Source organism: Crocodylus siamensis, chromosome 3 (assembly GCF_052110815.1).
Source record: "Crocodylus siamensis isolate JL-2025a chromosome 3, ASM5211081v1, whole genome shotgun sequence".
NCBI lineage: Eukaryota > Metazoa > Chordata > Crocodylia > Crocodylidae > Crocodylus > Crocodylus siamensis.
The window spans coordinates 119,641,220-119,661,256 of record NC_143397.1 but is presented as its reverse complement, the minus strand read 5'-3'; the positions used below and the strand labels follow the sequence as shown (position 1 = coordinate 119,661,256).

At 45.2% G+C, this 20,037-nt stretch overlaps 1 protein-coding gene across 7 annotated transcripts in view; it reads right to left on the bottom strand.

Moving 5' to 3' along the window:
* Positions 1-20,037, bottom strand: part of ANKS6 (ankyrin repeat and sterile alpha motif domain containing 6) — a 93,522-nt gene that overhangs the window by 8,017 nt on the left and 65,468 nt on the right. For 6 of the 7 annotated variants that reach the window (XM_090039098.1, XM_090039100.1, XM_090039101.1 and 3 more), the window contains 3 exons: positions 14,043-14,159; positions 12,138-12,234; positions 6,992-9,828 (listed from right to left, as the gene is read on the bottom strand). In XM_090039098.1, coding sequence (XP_089895224.1) covers positions 9,779-9,828; positions 12,138-12,234; positions 14,043-14,159 — 264 coding nt within the window. In that variant the 3' untranslated portion in view covers positions 6,992-9,778. Of the gene's footprint in view, positions 1-6,991; positions 9,829-12,137; positions 12,235-14,042; positions 14,160-20,037 lie in introns of those variants that run through there. The other variant, XR_016441308.1, reaches the window with a different exon arrangement.

Genomic DNA, 20,037 nt, shown 5'->3' with positions numbered 1-20,037 from the left:
TATTTATATTTATATAAATACACATTGTCACGGATGGCCCCGCGAGCGGCCGTGAGCTCGCGAGCGCCCCTTTGCCGTGCCAATTAGGGTGGTCTGACACCCTCTACTCGCCCGCCACGTCTTAGATCTTATTGGTTCAGTATGGGAGGCTGCCTACTCGCACCTAACGGCACCTCAATGGTCTCACTACCGCTCCAAAGTGGGGTCCTCTCCCCCAGCCTTATGGGCAAATGCGTGCCTCCAAAACCTCCCCTTTAGCACGCCCCAAGCCTCGCAGCTGTCCCGGGGGACGTTGTCTGGTCCCCTTCCTGTTCTGCGCCCTCTCCGGGCCTCGCCCTCTCTCTGGGGCCTGTACCGCGCTCTCGGCGCTCCGCCCTCTCCGGGCCTCGCCCTCTCTCTGGGGCCTGTATCGCGCTCTCGGCGCTCCGCCCTCTCCGGGCCTCGCCCTCTCTCTGGGGCCTGTGTACCGCGCTCCCCGCGCTGCACGCCTCACGCGCTTGGGGCTCAGGTGGCCGTAGCCGTGCCTGGCCCCCTTCCTGTTCTGCGCCCTCTCCGGGCCTCGCCCTCTCTGGGGCCCGTACTGCGCTCTCTTGGCGCTACCCCCTCTCTGGGGCCTCGCCCTCTCTGGGGCCTGTATCGCGCTCTCTTGGCGCTACCCCCTCTCTGGGGCCTCGCCCTCTCTGGGGCCTGTATCGCGCTCTCTTGGCGCTACCCCCTCTCTGGGGCCTCGCCCTCTCTGGGGCCTGTATCGCGCTCTCCGCGCCGCGCCCTCTCCGGGCCTCGCCCTCTCTGGGGCCTGTGTACCGCGCTCCCCGCGCTGCACGCCTCACGCGCTTGGGGCTCAGGTGGCCGTAGCCGTGCCTGGCCCCCTTGACCCTTTCTTGGGTCTTTTGCCCCACTGGGCAAAGCGCCACCCTTCCGGGCCGGGGTCCAACCCCGTGCTCTGTGCCACTCCGGCACCACCGTTGTGCCCCCCTGGCACCGTGCCCCTACTGGGCACCCGGAGCCCCCAAACTGCTGGGGAGCCCCGCTGAGGCCTCCTCGCTCCCCTACAGCCTCACCCGGTCCTCCGGTGTAAACTGTAACTTAAAGCCAAGCCCGAACGGCTGTAACAAAATCAACGAAGAGCCTACCTGCTCGTAAAGCCAACGCTCCGTCCTACCTCTCATCAGGGCGATCTTGTTCCCTGCATCATTGCAGCCTGTTAGGGGTAAGGCTGCAACCCCCGACTCTGGCCGCTCAGCTCAGCCGCAGAGCTCCTGCTTCTGCGGCAGCCAGAAGGGAACTGTTCCCTAGGCTTTGGCCTAGCTGTTTATAAGGGCCTGGCCCTGCCCCTCTCTGGGCCACATGACCTGCCTGGTTGCCCTAGCAACCCCCATCTGTGTTGCTTCAGGCCTCTCCTCTTCCTGGGGCATCTCCTTAGGAGCGGGGCGCGGGAGTGCCCCGCGACACACATATATTGAGGGTGCGTGCTCAAAAATTTTTTACTGGTAGGGGTGCGCAATCAAAAAAGTTTGGAGACCACTGCACTAGACTATGAGAGAGAGAGAGAGAGAGAGATAATGGTAGCTACTAACCCTGAAAAGGAGGGGGTCCTATATTCTAGCCCAGGTCCTTGCTGCCAGTACGTCAGAAACTTTACCTCTGTGCTACCCTCCATCCATTTTTATCTAATTACTATATTAAATGCCCAGGGTAGAGGCTCAGTTTCAGAACAAATGCCAGAGAAGTAGCTGGTGCCTTCCCTGTGCCATGTTGGTTGAAATGCTATCCTATGAAGAAGACACCCAGGTTAAAACCACCTTTGGCTGAGGGAAGCCTAGAGCCCATACCTCTAGCATCTCTAGTGTCCCTAACCACGCAGCTATTGGGGCTAAAACATGGGAAAGTCCTCCACCTCCTTCAATTAGTTGTGAGGATACATGTGCAGGTATACCTGCATGTCGTCATTTACATACTCAGGATTACACATTCAGAAACAGAATGGCTACCTGTGCACAAAAATGTCACATAGCTGACTAAAAGAAACAGAATTGAATGCTAGGTGCCTATTTTATGGCTGTGAACTGCACTCAAGGAAGCAAGTGCCTAAAATTAGGCAATAAAATGCCTAATTCCTAGATGCCTTCAGTCTCTTATCCCTAAGTACCTTTTAAAGATCTCAGTTCTATCTAGTAAAGATTAACTGAAATCTTACACATAAGCTATACTTAAAGAAATCAATTTTAACTGATTTTAAGTTATTATACTCTAATTGAAACCTACTGACTATAACAAGTCAGTGGATGAGGCAAATTGGTTCTGTGTGTCAGGAATTCTTGCTGATGGATCCATTAGTTTCATCTATTAGTTTCATAACATCCTCTTAACACTTGTTAGAGCTAACTTACTTGTATCCATCCTTTCTATATATCTGCCCCTACCTCAGTAATTCTTAGTAGTAGCTATTAAAAGACATGAAAGGAAACACATGACTTTAAATGAAAAATGAAATTCTAGACTATATTCTGTCTAAAGTGTGAAATCTGTAGCCACAGATTGTGTTACAACCATAAAATAGCAATAAAATAGTAAATATTCTTATATAATAAAGGGCATGTAACGCTCTTGGGTACCCTGATTGGTTAGTGAAGCAACCAGCCAGAGTGCATAGTGCTGCCATGATGCTGCAGACAGAGACACAGAGGGGACAGAGCAGGGGGTAAGGCCAGCACTGCTGGCCTTGCCCCCCGCCCCCTCCATCCCTGCTGTCATGGTGGTGCTCCACTGCCTCTAAGGAGCAGAACTGGGGAAAGGGGGAAGGGGGGCAAACCGGTGGCACTGGCTTCGCCCCCCCCGCTCCATCCCCTCAAACCATCCCCACGAACTGCCCATCAAGAACGACAGTGGCAGCATGGGGTGCTGGAAGAGGGGACGGAGGGGATGGCGGCGTAAGCTCCCCACCCCTGCTTCTCAGAGGAGGCAGTGGCAAAAGTTGGTAGGTAATGGAGCTCCATCCCCGCCAGCGACCCATGCTGCCGCCATCGTTCTTGATGGGCAATTCGCTAGTTAGTAGTATACCAGGTTTCATAGATTTCATAGACCTTAGGGATGGAAGGGACCTCGGGAGATCATCGAGTCCAGCCCCCTGCCCAAAGGGCAGGAAGTCAGCTGAGGTCATAGGATCACAGCAAGATAAGCATCCAATTTACTCTTGAAGGTGTTCAATGTAGGTGCTTGAACCACCTCCGCTGGCAGACTGTTCCAGACCTTGGGGGCTCGGACAGGAAAGAAATTCTTCCTTATGTCCAGCCTGAAAAGCTCTTGCAGTAGTTTATAACCGTTTGACTTTGTCATCCCTTGGAGTGCTCTGGTGAACAAACGTTCCCCCAGATCCTGGTGAACACCCCTGATAAACTTACAGGTGGCCATCAGATCGCCCCTGAGCCTGCACTTTTCCAGGCTGAAGAGTCCCATAGCTCTCAGCCTCTCATCATAAGGTCTGTTTTCCTGACCTCTGATCATGTGCGTGGCTCTTCTCTGGACTCTCTCAAGCTTCTTCACATCCTTTTTGAATTGTGGAGCACAAAATTGGATGCAGTACTCCAGCTGTGGCCTCACCAAGGCCGAGTACAAGGGGAGAATGACATCCCGGGATTTGCTCAAGAAGCATTTATGGATGCAAGCCAGCATTTTGGTCGCTTTACTAGCCGCAGCATCGCATTGCAGGCTCATGTTCATCTTGTGGTCAATGATGACCCCCAAGTCTCTTTCGTGTTGGTGTCAGCCAGTCCATTAAGGATGGCCTCTTTAATAAACTTTTCTAAGATCTTCCCGGGGATAGAAGTCAGGCTGATGAGCCTATAGTTTTCCAGATCCACTTTCCCCCCTTTCTTGAAGATCGGCACCACATTGGCCTTCTTCCAGTCTTCAAGCACTACACCAGAGCACCAGGAGCTTTCAAAGATCCGTGCCAGAGGCTGGGCTATGATGCTCGCCAGCTCCTTGACTACCCTGGGGGTGTAGATTGTCAGAGCCAGCTGACTTGAAGATATCCAGCCTCTCAAGGTGTTCCTTCATGAGGTCACCATTAATGGAGGGCAGGGGAACTCCCTCACCCGGACCTCCCTGTCCTGTAGCAGGCATGGGCGTCCCATGGGATTGATGAAAGACCAAAGCAAAGTACCCATTTAATAGGTTGGCTTTTTCCTGGGCGTCAGTTGCCCCATTTTTCAGCAAGGGTTGCCCTTGCTTTTTCTCCAGCTCCCCACATATCTGAAAAAGGACTTTTTATTGTCCTTGATGCTTGAAGCTAGTTGGAGTTCAGTTGCAGCCTTGGCTTTCCTGGTTTGCTCCCTGCAGGACCAGACCAGTGAAGAATAATCCTCCTTGGAGGTGAATCCCGTCCTCCATCCTTTGTAGGCCTTTCTTTTTAGCCTCAGGAGGTCTGCTAGATCCCTGGAGAGCCAGGGGAGCTACTGTGCCCTCTTGCTGCCTTTCCTCCGAGATGGAATAGAATTAGCTTGTGCATTGAGGATCACTCCCTTGAAGAGCAACCACTCTTCTTGAACTCCCCTCTCCCTGGGGTCGTGGTCCCTTAAGGGCTCACTGACAAGCCTCCTGAGCTTGTCAAAGTCGGCTTTCCTGAAGTCAAGGACTTCCGTGTTGCTGACTGACTTGCCAGCTTTACAGAGGATGGTGAAGGTGATCAGCTTGTGGTTGCTGTCACTTAGCTTCCCATCAATCACTGCTGATTAGGTCATCCCCAGTTGCCAGTACCAGGTCAAGCAGTGCTTTACCTCTTGCTGGCCCATAGACTTGAGTCAGGTAGAGGTCATCCACGCATGAGAGGAAGCTTTGCAACTGCTCAGATTTTGCTGAGTGATCCTCCCACGAGATGTCCAGGTAATTGAAGTCACCCATGACAACCATGGTCCTGGAGCATGTGGCCTCAGCCAGTTCCCAGGTGAACTTCTGGTCAAGCTCAGGACTTTGGCTGGGAGGTCTGTAGTAGACTCCCACCATTGTGTCCCCTGTGCCGTGTTCCCCACGGATTTTAACCCAGAGGGTCTCCAGTCATCCACCCTGGTCAACAATATCAGCTTGCAGGGACATGTAGCTTTCCTTAACATAGACAGCTACACCCCTGCCCCTTTTATCTACACGATCCCTCCTGTACAGGGTATAGCCATCTATACCTGTGGTCCAGTCATGTGTGGAGGCCCACCAGGTCTTCGTTATCCCGATGATGTCGTAATTATTTGCATTAAGCAGGAGGATGAGCTCCTCCTGCTTATTCCCCAAGCTCCTGGCATTTGTGTACAGGCAGCCAAGTGTCCCCTTGGGGGCTCTTGCCTTGCCCACAGATTGTACCAGGGCTGGGGCACGGGTGGGTTCCCTTAAGTTTCTTGGCCTGCTGGCTTTGCAAGGGTTGCTCAGCAGGTCAGCAGTGGCGGTAGTCCCCCCACCCACCGGCAGGCTTAGTTTAAAGCCCGGTGGAGCAGGTCAGCCAGTCTGGCTGAGAGGAGCCTCCTCCCCAGGGGAGAGAAGTGGAGGCCATCTCTTCCCAGCAGCTTGCTGCTTCTCTCTTGCCAAAGAGCAGGCTGTGGTCACGGAAGCCAAAGGAAGGTTTTATGTGTTCTGAGAGAACCAAAAGGCAAGGGTTTTTATAGCAATACTATAGAACTAAATTTAAAACCTAGATTTTTGTTTCACTCCTAAAACTTAAATTAGGAATGACACAGGTAAAAGTCAGGGCTTATAAATTCTCATATGGTGTTGTTCCTTTGTGTAGCACTTGTACTTAAGCAGCTTATTGTGCAATGGAAGAAAACCTAGTCACCCACAAATGCTGATGACCAGCAAAGCTTACCAGAAACAATAGTGTTTTACATGTGTACAACATGAAGTATTTCATGTTTCAAGACTCCACATTACCTTCATTTCGATTGCTTATCCTTCTTTATTCAGGGTGAACATTTTGATTTTATATACAAGTATGGTGGTTAAGAGGTATGTGCAAAATGTCATCATTTTTCTATGTCACTTACCGCACATTATCGCTTCTGTGCTTAAGGCGCTAAAAGATCTTTCCCCACAGTGTTCTTGCTTTTCAGATTCAGTTAGGTTCCTGAAGTAGTTAAATATAGATGATTGCTATTTGATAATTTTGCCGACCAACTCCAATGGTGCCACAAACTCAACCAAGAAGTCTACTTTGCGGTAAAATGTCTTGCCCATGAAGCAGAGAAGAGAGAGCGGAGGAAGGAAAAGGAGAGGAATCCCAGGCTGCAGCTTATAGAAAGACCTGCAACTACTGCAGATAGATCCCTTGCTCAAGGACTGGACTCTTAAGTCACCTCAAGACTCTTCAATGAGTAGTGGCAAAAATTATCCTCAAATTGAGGAACTGCTGACAACAAGTTTGCTGTCAATTTCTGTCCTTGATAGGAACAACATCTTATATAGCCAAAGATACAGGGCAGCCCGGGAACAGGCTGACAAACCCAACAGCATCTGGTAGAACTCAGCTGTGCTGGCAGGAAGAGAGACATTGTGTGGCCAACTGTGCTGCAGTCCCATCTTCTTTGTTTGCTACCTGGACCCTTTCTTTTTGTCCAATTCTTCTTACAACAGGGTTCCCTTACAACCTTCTTATCTGTAATTATTTCAGTGCCCTGGAAAAATAATGTCAACCCCCCACTTTAAGAGAAATTAAAAAGGGTCTTCACGTGAGCTACAGAGCCACAAGTCAGTGACTAATTTGACTAGATATTAATAGTGTTATTTGGACTCTGTGCAAAAACTGTGTTAACAAAACAGGCTTTCAACCAATCCAAGAGAATTTTACAGCCTCTTCATGTACCAGGAGAAATAAGCCACTCATACCAGAGGTTTAAGCACCTGTTTGACTTCAGTCATGCTTATACCTTCAAGCATGGTACTGAACTGAACCAATTGTGTGATTTTATATGCCTATTTGCAAGTTTAGAAATAGACAAAAACACCGCAAGAAAGTTACGATGGCTTGTATTTTAACTGTTCAACAGAAATTCTTATAGGCTAAACTGAAAAATCAATTTCACCCACAATCACTGTATTAATCTTCACAACCAGATTGTTATATTATTTCTGTTGTTTTGTAAACTGGGACATCTTTTGAGAAAAGATGCTGCTGGAAAAGTATGTTAAATGGTTTTAATGTAAAAAAATCAACAATTTAAAATATTTTTACATTATCCTGTTTAAATATTGGTGACAAATTATGGGTTTTCTTAAATAGTGATATTTTAAAATTTTTACAAATGGATAGTTTATCAACATAAATGCATTTACTAGTTATTATTGTTCTAAATCTCTTAGCACTGATTAAACAAAATATGCTTTATTTAGTTAATGTAAGTATTAATATTCCTTTTTTCAATTCTTTCACAAAACCATTACATCTTGTAACTTCGGGTATGGACACCTGAATGTCAGAAGCCCTTTCAAAAAAGGAACAATTCAGAAGGGCAGCAGCTGCTATGTTCTAATTGTTATGTGTGAATGAGCTGAGAATGATTCAAATGCAGCAAAACCAGCTCCAATTTTGACACGCCTTCACTGAGGGTTAAATTTGGAGTAGCTTTGCTGCATTTGAATCATTTTTGACTTATTCATATATAACAATCAGAAAGTACCTGCTACTGCCTTCGGGTGCAAACAAGCTGGCACAGAATAGGCAGTTTACTACCTGATGCAAGCATTTGTATGGACAGCTGGAGGCAGTAAGTCCTGGGGGGGTGGGATGAGAGGGAAGTAAGGAGGGGAGCAGCTGGTGGTTCCACTGGGGGTAGTGCCCAGGCCAGGGGCATGCTCATGGACAGAGGGGGTACAAACATTACCGCTCCAAGACTGTGGAGAGTGGCTGGGCTTTCTCAGCCCAGGGCTGTGTTGGTCACCTGTGCAAGCATTCATTAGGCTAGGCTAAGCCATGTTCCATCAGGTTAACCCTTGCCAATCTAAAGTTAGTTCTCATCTGATGAGAATTAATTTTAGTTCAGATAAGCCATTTTTAGGGCAACCTAAGCCCTGTGAACTCTTGCACACTCAGCCATGTAGATCACCCTGGCTAGGGACAGACACACCCTGGCTAGGGACAGACATTCAAAAAGCCTGAGCCTGAATTGATTCAATCTTTGCAGGTTAGTTTAACCTGGCTAGGCTAAATCAGTTTTGTAACTAGACAGACAACCCAGAAATGCAGGCACGTCTGCAGTGACTCAGGCTAGAAGCTGGGGGGGCACTAGGGCAGCCCTCCCTTCCCTTGCACAGGGATGAGCAGAAGGGGGCATGGTCAGGCCCTGGCAGGACACTGTGATTAGGGAGGGGTGTCCCCCAGCCTTGATAAAAAAGCATTTATCGGTTCTGTTATCAGCATTTAACACCCCATCAGAAAACAAAGCCTCACTCATTACAAACTCTTCTTAAACAGCTTTTTCCAAAGGAAAATGCATACCAGCCTCTGGCTTCTTTACTATTCATTCCATCCAGGAAGAGCACACTTCAACTACAGATGCTTCCTCTGCCTGACGAAGGGTTTTTAAACCCAAAAGCTTGCTAAGAAATTTTTTTCCAACTATTTAGTTGGTCTAATAAAAGTTATCAGTTTTACCCAGACAACCTCATCTGTTTTTTCCAAAGGAAGGAATGCAGGGACATGACCATCTGAGCTGCTGATTACCTCCAAAAAGCCCTACGTGGACACTGTCCTATCTGCCTTACACAGCATTAGCTAGCATACCACATGTTGGCTACAGTCCATGCTGTGAGAGAGGAGGAAGGGACCACTGCTTAGGCAGTGAGTGGGGGGTGGAGGCATGGGAAAGCCAGCAGACCCTACTGTGCCTGCAAGTCTCTGCTAGAGCTCCAGCCAGGGAGCAGAGGGGAGGGGCCAGGCCCACTGTGGAGCAGAGAGCCCCTCCCACCCCAGAGAGCATGCCAGGATGCTGGGGGTGTCTGGTTTAGCGTAAACCAGCAAAGGGTCTGGGACAGACATTGTATAAACCAGTTTGACCCAAATCAGTTAAGTTTGATACTATATTCAACCAGGTTTATCTCAAACCAGTGTCAGCCATTTTCAAACTGGTTTATATGCATTGAACATCTCTTCTGTTACAGGTTTAAACCAGTTTCTGATCACTTAAGCCAGTCTGTGTGTGATGTTTGTCCCTGAGGTCTATTATCAGTTACAGCTTTCTAAATGTAATGCTTGTACACAGCCTTCGTGAAATGTTCCCCTTCTGCAAGGGCTCCAAGAGTTCCCCTGTCCACACCCTTAAAGTCTTTTTCAATTGTACTGATGTAATATTCTGTAGTGGCAAATTCAAGTCAGACACTCGTGTACACAAGTTCTCATAATTGGCAACAACTTTCATTGTCTCCTTTCACACACCTCTGTGGTTCTTAGCTGTGCCAATATAAGCTTTCTGGAAGCCTTCCAGTGTAGTACCTCTGAAGACCAAAGTCAACTACACATCTCTTTACGTTATCAATCTTGTTGCACTTCCTGCTTTGTTTCTAGTATAGACCCCGAACCAGCACAGCACTTAATAGGCTTAAATCTAACCATGCAGGATACCCCATTAAAGTAAATGAGACTATTTGTTCTTAAAAGAAAACCTTTGCTGACCTGAAGCCTTGCGCACAGTCTTCACCCAGACACTGCAGGTTAGTGTTAAGTTTACAAAGTTTTTTGCAGCACACTTGGATTCACTTGTCCACACCCTAGATATCAAAATAACAGTTCCTTATCCAAAAGCTACCGCTTAGTGGGAACAGGTTCATGTGGTCTTATCCAACATCCAGGTGCTAAGAGAAAGAGAAAGAGAGAGATTGTTTTTGGCAACGGATGTATTTGGTAGCCATGTTGGTCTGAGACAATAAGAAATGCAAAACTCTAGAACTCTCGGTTCAGAGATGATACCTTTTATTAGACCAACTAAAAGATTGCAAAAAAAATGTTTCTGAGATTTATTTTGTGATGTATATGTATATGTATATGTATATGTATATGTATATGTATATGTATAAGAAGGGTTCCTGGCTTTCTCTGATAAAAAAAAATCCGCAATTTTTGGACATAAAGAAAACAACTCAAAATCCACATTTTTCCATGAATAAAATGAAACACCACTAATATATCAAGAGATATATATAGTAGTGTTTCTTTTTAATCGTGGAAAAATGTGGATTTGGGGTTACTATTTTAATCTGAAAATTGGGGATTTTTTAAATCAGAGAAAACCAGGATCTCTGTATATCAGTTACTGAAAGAATTATATTTATTTTTCAACTGCTTCTGTTCATTTAATTCTTTCTGGTTCATCTTGAGGTACTAAATGCCCTTCTTTTTCATCTCCACTTAGATTAATAATGGTCCTTTCTTCAGAGTGCGCATCTCACCCTCCTTTTCATGGTTTTCACTATCCTTTTCAACCATTCTCTATCAGTTGCTAACACATAAGATCTTTGTTGCCTACAGATCGCTATCCCAAGTGACAGGGGTACAGTTTCTCTTGTTGCTTTAATGTCCTTCACCCATCACAGCCTTTTTACAGTAAGATCAGAAAACTGAAGCATGTGGCCTGGGAGCACAACCCTTGGATATTCTCTCGCTGGTTTCCAGAATCACATTCTTTATGATTACTGTGAAACTTCACAGTGAAATCTTCGGGTTTATTAACAGCCCTAGACATGGTCAATAGAGCCCTATGCACTCCATTTTTATCTTCAGCTCCAACCTTATATTAAACTCTTTAATCAAGATTTGTAAATAGCAAATAGGGCTTTACTGCTTCTCCTTTTTTAGGCATCATTTTAACTCTTGGTTTCCCCACCACACTCCTCCCTGCTCTGTCTTCCATGTGATACATTCCAGGCTTCAGCTCTCTTTCCAGCTCCAGCAAACTTATGCGGTAATGCAGCTCCATCTCTTCTCTTCTGCTGTTTCTCCCAATGCAGGTTCCAAGCCCAGTGATTCTATCCTCCACATCACTCAAAATTCCTCTTTGACAGCAGGAATCTTGAGGAACAAGCTGGTCCTCCATGCCTTGAATTCAGACAATACTGACTTTAGTAGTCAACTTACTTCCTTCAGCCTTGTCAGCATTTCTTGTTTTAAGAGTCATGTCCTCACTGACGGGCCAAGAGGACTACTTACACTACTGACATGAAAACACTCTTCTTCTGAGATATCATACTTAATTTTCATATTTTCTCCAGACCTCTATTCTCTGCCCTGCTTTTAGGGTTCTTCAATGCAGTTTAAGGTGTTGACAGAGACATGTTATTCTGCCATTTTCCCAGAATTTAAGCAGCCAATCTTCTTCAAGCCCCTACAGTCTGGTCCAATGTTCTGAATTGTTAATGATGAGGGTGCAAGTTAATGCATGTTTTTGATTCTGGATAAATTGTCATCAAAGCTAACTAAAGAAACTTGGGACACCACTTTGCAAAATCACAGGATTGATGATCTCCTACAGCAAGTAAAATAAGTGCTTCAAACAAATCCTCAGGCACACCCACATCTTCCACAGGATGCTGATTAAACTGTGCATCCAAAGGAAGATGGAAGATTTGAAATACCAATGTAAAGACCCTCTGCACAGAGCCATTTGATTATGATAATAGGTGAAGTAATTCCATTCACCAAATCTTTCTATCAATTAAGTATACAGCAAACAGTCTCTCAGCTTGGGTTTTGATACTGTTATCTATACCCAAATATGTACTGCATATTGCAATTTCAAGTGTTCTGAAGGAGTTGTCTGCATGTGAGTATTGGAAACCCATACGCATACTCTTCCTTTTTTAAGCATATTAAAGCATATATAAAAATCTTAGGCAGACGAGGTTCTTTGAGTAAATCTGAGTTGGTCTAATAAAAGATATCAGATTTACCCAAAGAACCTTGTCTGCCTATGTCCTTAGACCAACACAGCTCAATATATACCCTTATAAAAATCTTACAAATTTGTGACTTTTTACTCTTAAAGTATCAAAAGACACAGACAGGTAGGAATCTTTACCCCCAAATTATTTACTAGCTTGTCTGTCTATACTGTCCTGACTTAAGAAAATGAAGTCAAATACTGAATTTGAGTTCAAGTAATACTTACACTGAGAATTGCCAGGAGGTCTGGTGTTACTAACACTACTCTCAAAGGAAGAATGGAAGTTGTGTATAGTTTCTTGTAAAATCTGTCTCTCACGTCCCTTTAGAAAAAACACAAAAATAGAAAGAAAGGCATTCTTATCTTCCGTAAAATCAATAATGTATTTGAAAGGGTAAAACACACATATAAAAACCTGCATGTCTGATCTTGAAAGGAAATTAATTAGATTCAAAATGTATTTTGAGGGGGATCCTCCCCTTCTATGGTGATCCTCCCCCTCTATGCGGCACTGGTCAGGCCGCAGCTGGAGTACTGCGTCCAGTTCTGGGCGCCACACTTCAAGAGGGACGTGGACGATATGGAAAGAGTTCAGAGGAGGGCCACTCGTATGATCAAGGGTCAGCAGGGCAGGCCTTATGAGGAGAGGCTACGGGACCTGAACCTGTTTAGCCTCCACAAGAGAAGGTTAAGGGGGGACCTTGTGGCCTGCTACAAACTGGTCAGGGGGGATCAGCAGGTATTGGGGGAGTCCCTGTTCCCCCATGCGCTGCCAGGAGTGACCAGGAATAACGGTCACAAGCTGGCGGAGGGTAAGTTTAAATTAGATATTAGGAGGCGCTACTTCACAGTCAGGGCGGCTAGGGCCTGGAACCGGCTTCCAGGGGAAGTGGTGCAGGCTCCTAGCCTGGGGATTTTTAAAAGGAAGTTAGATGAGCACCTTGCCGGGGTCATCTGACCCCGGTGCTCTTTCCTGCCAAGGCAGGGGGTCGGACTAGATGATCTACCTAGGTCCCTTCCGACTCTAGCTACTATGAAACTATGAAACTATTGTACCTAATTAAAAAAGCTCCTTCAGACATACAACAATATAAATTTACATTTGCATTTAAATGTTCTTATTTTTGGAGATGAAACTTAGATTTAATGGAAATTAGGGGTGGGAAACCCTATTCTTTTTCCTTGCTTTGCCACAAAGAGCCCCACCATAGTGCTGGGTGCCTGACCTCATGGCCTTGAAACCTTTTAGAATTAGTTGTCAGCTGGAACGGGGTTGGGTTTTACTTTGAACCTTAAATTCCAAGGACTTGAAATGTAAATAGCCCATTTCCCATCAAGGTCCTTCAGTTTCTCTTCATTCATCCACTAAAATCAATCTTCTTCTCATCAGGATAGCTGGCTCATGTATGATACATTCAAGTTTACATATGATTTTTCAAATACTGTCCACAGTTTTTCATTGGGCTTTTCCTGGGTTTATGGTTTTCTCTACTCTGACCAGGAGGAAAACAGAGAGTATCAAAAAAAACTGGGTTTTGAAATGTGTACCTCTTACCCCTCCAAATTCTACACTTCTGAAAGGCACAGTAAGTGTGCATTGTGTATATGGCTTGAGAAGAGCCACATAGCTTAGCTGCAGGAATGCCTCAACATGCTATCGCTTGATGCATTCTCTTTCTTCTGCTTTACTTATTTCAATTGCAAATACAAAATAAACTGACACAGCTATAAGGGCTATGCAGAATGCCACAGACGTCCAACTGTAGCAAAACAATACTATCCTTTTGCTTCCAAAGATAGCAAAAGAAAAAGGTAGGTGGATTTCTTTGCCATGATAACAGCTGAAGTCCATATAGCTGTTGTATAAGCAATATTTCGCTCACCAGTAACTTCTTTTTTTTATTAGTGGATGAATGAGCAAAGTGAATAATTTTACAATACTGTACTGAATAAAGAAGTAGTTATTGAAAGAGACAAAAAATAGTACTGGTGGAGGTATCTTTTACAACTAATAAAATATATCAAACCTCTCTCTCATAAGTCTATCAACTTTTTATGTCCTATATTTGGATTTGCTTTATAAAAAAAAATCCTAAACCAGCTCATCCTCTGTCTTATTTCAAATGATACCTTTCCTGCATTCAATTCGGAAATAGCTGCCAAGATTTGCTGCCTGGATCCATCAGTCTTAATGCCCAGTTCTTTCAAATCACCATCAGTAAGTGTGAGGAAGGCTTCCATATCTACCTGTTGAATAAAGAAATAGAAATATATTTACCTTGGTAGACGCTGGCTCTCTGCCACACGTGTAATATATCTTTAATTACATAAACACACACAAACATTTAACAAACAATAGACTATCACCAAACAGCACCCTTACACTATTTTGATTGTTTTTGAGTTTAAAATCTCCTGTCAGTAATTCACTTAGGTAATTCACCAAAATTATCTCTCTGTGGTTGCATTTTTTTAAAACAATTAAATTAGACACAATCAATATAAAAAAACCCATTTGTCTGGCATTTTTATACCTGCTATTGTTGCAAATAGTAGTGATGGATGAACCCAAGATGACATTTTTTTTCTCAACTTCTTTTTGTTTGCCGTGCCAATTTGACATTTTGTGAGCAGCTATTTCCACTGTTTTCTCTGTAATCAGTTAGGCCTTATCCACAAATCAATTTCTATTGTTCCATAGTTCAATGACGTATTCATAAACATGTGATAAAAACAGACTTTTTTCCATTTTTCATACTGATCTTATTTTCACGTACACTGCTTACAGATTTCTAATATTCTCTCTGTGCTTCCTTCTACGATTTTTATCTAAACCCTTGATGCTATGCCATTTTTCCTATTCTTTTGCCTCATTCCTCAAGATTTGCATAGAACAGGTTTTCATTCAGTTAAAAAAATTGATTTCCTGAGGGGGATAAACAAGTTTAAATTATAAGGGAAAAAAATTTAATGAACTCAAAGTGCCATACCATTCTTGTATTCCTAAATATACTCCTTACCTTTTCCTTTAGAGACTTGCATATGATTATAACAATTTTTATACTTACAGTTTTGGGGCATCAACCCTCAGAATACATACTGAAGTTTATGCACATGACGAGTTGTATTCATTGGGATTACTCGCGTGTGTAACCAGACTTAAGTGTTTGCAGATCTGCAGATGTTACAAGGCGTCTTTTTTTCCTTAATACACAGTGGGTGCATATACACTTGCATATTAATGTAACACAATAAACTCCACTGCCTATTGCACCAGAGTTTATTGCTCCCAGGAGCACCACTTTAACATGCACCTGGGACTGCAAGCACATTGAACTAGGTCAGAGCATCCCCAGCTGTCAGGGGGCTGCTCCTGCCTGGCTCAACATACCATGGAGGGGCTGGCTGGGGCATGAGGAAGCTTCACTGTGGGGCTACCCAGCAGGAAGCTCCTGTCAACTGAAGCATCCTTGTGCCCCAGCCAGCCCATCAGCATCTACACATGCGTTGCTACGGAGTAAAAAACTCTGCAGCAGAATAGTATTTGAAAATATAAGCACTATCCTGCTGTGGAGTTTATTAGCTTCCTGCAGCCTAATAAGGCCACATGCATAGACACTGAGACATTTACTGCAGAGATAATTAGGCAGCACCCCAGTAAAAGTCTTGTGTAAACGGGTCCCCTCCCCCCTCAGTATGTCTGTGTTTTTATTTTTTGACCCCCCTCCACTCCCAAGAATGTCAAAGTGCAACTGTGACTCATAGCTTTTACCATCCAGCCCTCATATTGTAGCAGCCCTTAGGCTCTGCATATTACTGCACTAAATTCTCAAGAATTATCACAAGAATTCAAAAGAATTATCTCCTGACCCTTGCTCAACAGGAACCAGGCACCATCTAGGATTCAGACAGTGGCCAGCTTATACTTCCAGTCCTGGGGATTCCAAGGGTAGACAAGTATCCACATTCTGAAAACCACTGCAGGTGCTGTGACACTTTTCTGCTTTGCCTGGTTGCTACACAAGCCATCATGGATCCAGTACTGGAGACATTCACTATCATAGCCAGTAGGAGCAGCTGCTCTGATAGGATGCTAAAGTGCTTTTCCAAAGGCAGTGCAAAAACCAGGGAAAATATCCAGGTGCTTCCCAGCTGTTAACCAGCAATTCTGGAGCAGAATAACTAGTAAATAGTACTGAGATACCCTAAACAAGAATGACCAGCAATGAATACAGAATTTCTACCTGAAGAAATGGACTTTTCCCTGACCCAACACCCCAGGCTGAGAGCATGAGGCCTCACAAAATGCGCAGTCACACTTGCAGGAGCTACAGGATGGCAGTGGATACATCATCTGGCAGCAGAGCTCAGAACACAGAAGCTCACTGGCTTTGAGTAGCATGAACTTTCCTTGAACTTGAACAACTGAGGCCCCTGCCAGATGTACAGGTAAAGAAGTGATGGGAACTGATGCACAGTCTATACAATCACGCTTCCTGCTATACCACACATTCATAGTAAGAGGCGCGATTCTTTGATCCAGGCTTCAAGCTGCAGGAGTGCACCATGAGCTCCCACAAATGAAAGCCCTGTCATTTGATCCAGGCTCCCAGCCACTGGGGTGTACCTGGCCACACATTCAATTAATGACATCATAGGAACCAGCCGCAGTTATCATTACACATTTCTTGTGGAATAACTTTGTGACTTATTCCTTGTTTTATGATGCCATTAATTCCTTTAACATGTGGCCAGGTTACAGCTTAAGACATGATTAATTGGTTGATCATGCTTTAAGTGTAATGTGTGCCAGGGGCCTGAGAGGCAGTGTGAAGATTCTGGCAGGATAAAAAGTACAACCATAACTTGGAAGAGTAAATATGTGAATGGTCATAAAAACAACATGCAAAAAACAGCATGCCATTAAGTACAACAACTCAACACTGAAAAAAGCAAAATAAATTTTGTAAGTGTTCAAAAATTAAAATAAATTATTTAAAAATTGAAAAAAGAGGCAATAAATAAACTATATACATGGTGTGTAGCAGGCTGCAGGCACTTGTAGCAGGCTGCACACATCAGCTGAGGACAGTGAAACCTGACTGCACATCTGCCCAAGAGGAGTGGGCCAGCTAATAAGAATAACTAGCTGGCATAAAGGAAGTTAAAAGATTCCCATGGAAAGCAGCTGAGAGAGAGGGGGAGAGAGATGCTAGATGCTGGGGGGGGGAGAGGGGGTGCTAGACTACTGCTGGAACACCAGCCCAAGGCACTTTCTCAGGGTCTGGGAAGAGACCAGGGGCTGCAAGGCTGGAAGCATCAGCATCACATGAGGCAACTCACTCCAGAGGGAAAGAAGGAAGACTGTGGTGCTGGGAAACCAGCAGAGAGCCGAAGTCACCTTCTCAAGGTCTGGGAGAAAGCCTAGTTAACCCTGAGTTAACAGAACTATGCAACTGGCATGCAAACACCACACAGGCAACAGAGGAGGAAAACAATAAAAAGGAACCTCTTGTGTGCATGCTTTGTTTGCAGGTATGGGGTAGTCATGTAGGCTCCTGCTGGGAGACAGAGTACAAGGTAATTTCTTTTAAATTGACTCAGTGGACGTGGTACCATAGATAAGCATCAGCAGGGAAATGACAATTCTCGTGTGCAAGCCTCTCAAGTGGCTTCTTCCTGCAATGAAACTGGTCACAACACACCGAAGCTGAAGGACTCGTAGCAATGCAAGAAGTGAACAGCCTGACTTCACTTACTGAGCAGTCTTTGGAGCTTTCAGTCTACAAAGTCTATATTCAGGAGGGACAGATCTGGGTCATCTGGAACAGAGGTGGCATCATGGGAGACTAGACACTTGATACTGGGACCAATTGCCATTGCAAACACTGAACTGAATTCTTTGAAACAAAGGCAGCTTGCTGGGGAGAACCTGGAATCCATATTATCTTCTGCTCCTTTATAGATGCTTGTAACAGGGAGCCAGGAAGTACTTTAAGAGTGCAGCAGGCTAAGCTGGCTGTGTGGAGGTGCAGCACAAGAGCACAGGCTGGCCCTAAATAAAGGGCAACTTCCTGTGTGGCTGAAGTGCCACATGACAGGAAAGTAGTGAGCTATATAAGCCCAAGGTCTGAGCCAAAAGAGGCAGTCTGGCCCTGCATGCTGCAGGGAAAAGAGCCCCCAGGGAAGCTCATACAAAAAAAGCCCATGGACACCCAAGCTACCCACAGGAGCAAGAGTGAGGGCAAAAGTAAGAGTGAGGGCAAGAGTAAGAGCAAGACAGCTAAGGGGAAAGTATGCAGGCAAGGATCTTCGGGTAGATGTGATATCTTTTATTAGACCAACTGAGTAGTTGGAACAAAGTTCTTTGCAAGCTTCTGGGCACGAGCACCCTTCTTCAGGCATAGGGAGAAACACCCAGTATAGAACTGCCTAGCCAGGGTCAGAGACCCTAAGGGCTGCCACGAGAGACCAAAGCCAGAGGTCTGAAGCCCAACAGGATAAGACAGGGCTGTGGCACAAAACCTGAAGTCCAGGACAACAGACCTGGGTTGGGGGGCCCAGCTAGAGGAAAAGGGCTGAAGCCAGGAAGGCAGAAGTCCCAACCAAAGTTTGAGGCTTGAGGAACCAGGGATGAAGTCAGGGACAGAGGCCCCCCCTCTAAACAGTGACTGACATCTGCAAGGCATGGGTGTGACTATAGGGGCAGCTAGAAGTCACAATCCTAGTCCCTAAAGCAACCAAGGCTCTCTTAAAGAGGGAATACACCTCTGGGGTGAGAGTAGAGGCAATAGGCACCAAGTAGGCTACCCTTGCTTCTGAAGGCAGTCTCCCCTTTGATATATATTTTACAGCAAGTCACGGCAGGGAAGCGATAGGAGACGAAAGAGGTCAGGGAACGTGGACAGGCCATTCGGGCCACCAGAGGCACCAGACTCTGGGGGAGAAAACCGGGGAGCGGGGACAGATTACTTGTGCCTGTCGCAATGCAATTCATCTGTTTTACATGGACCTGATACTCAGTGCCCACTCTGGATTCTTAGCTGTGGAAGCTGGCTTGGTATCTTCCATGTGTGATTTCTAATTGCTCTTGCCAAAATAATGAACTTTAGCATATTCAGATCACATTCCCAGAAGGATTCAGCTGTGCTTCTCCAACTAGGTAGGACCATGTGCCAGGGGCAGTTCTTTGCCCTGAAGTTTGTTGGAGCCTACCTGTAAAATTGACCTCAATGAAAACAAGGGGCAGCTGGTAAGCAGGGAGCTAAATAGTTCAAACCACCTTCTAGGCAGCAGAGATGGAGCATGAGAAAGGAAAGATAGGTTAAGCAGACTTCCCCTTGACAAATGGGATCAAAGCACCTGCCCTGAGGTGGCAGTGGGTCAGGAGTCCGACCTACCCCTCAGGAAATGAGGATTAGCAGCACTGCGTGGTATGACTGGAAATGCCTGCAGGGGATGGCGCTAGAGGGTTAAGGTAAAGGTGATAAATGTACTTTGACTTGGAGGTGTCCTTGATGGCACCATTAATGGATGGTGTGCATATGCAGTGGCTTTGCATCTTCTGAAAAGATATACCGTGCTGTCTTTACCTGCTGTCTTAGTTGTCCACATCATCATCAAAACAGAGATTCTGATTGCCTCAGTTTTCAGATCATGATTTTTAGAATCCAGGTACCTGAAAATTTAGCTCCTTTAAGTTTTACATCTAAAAATGGCAGCACCAAAATATGTAATCAGTCTTGAAAATTCAGTTAAATAGATTTTTATTAAGCATAAAAGGGATCATTATGACTATTTGGTACATTTTCCTAAATAAAAGGCTGTAGGACTGCTGCCTGAAATACTTACAGGAGAAGGAAGTTTCTTTCTCACTCTATAGGCAACTACTATTCAGCTCTGTACTTTGTACATGAATACCAACAGTACCACCAATCAAAACTTCCAACCCTTGCTGCAGCCAGTATCCAACATTTCAAAGGAAGGTGAAAAATCCTTGAGAAGCCAACAAAACAGTCCACATTCCTGGAATCACAAAGTCCGTGAAGACGAACAGCGATGAACATGATACCTCATAATTCTTGAGCTTGCTGCTTCATGCTGCCTGTACAACCACGCACACGTT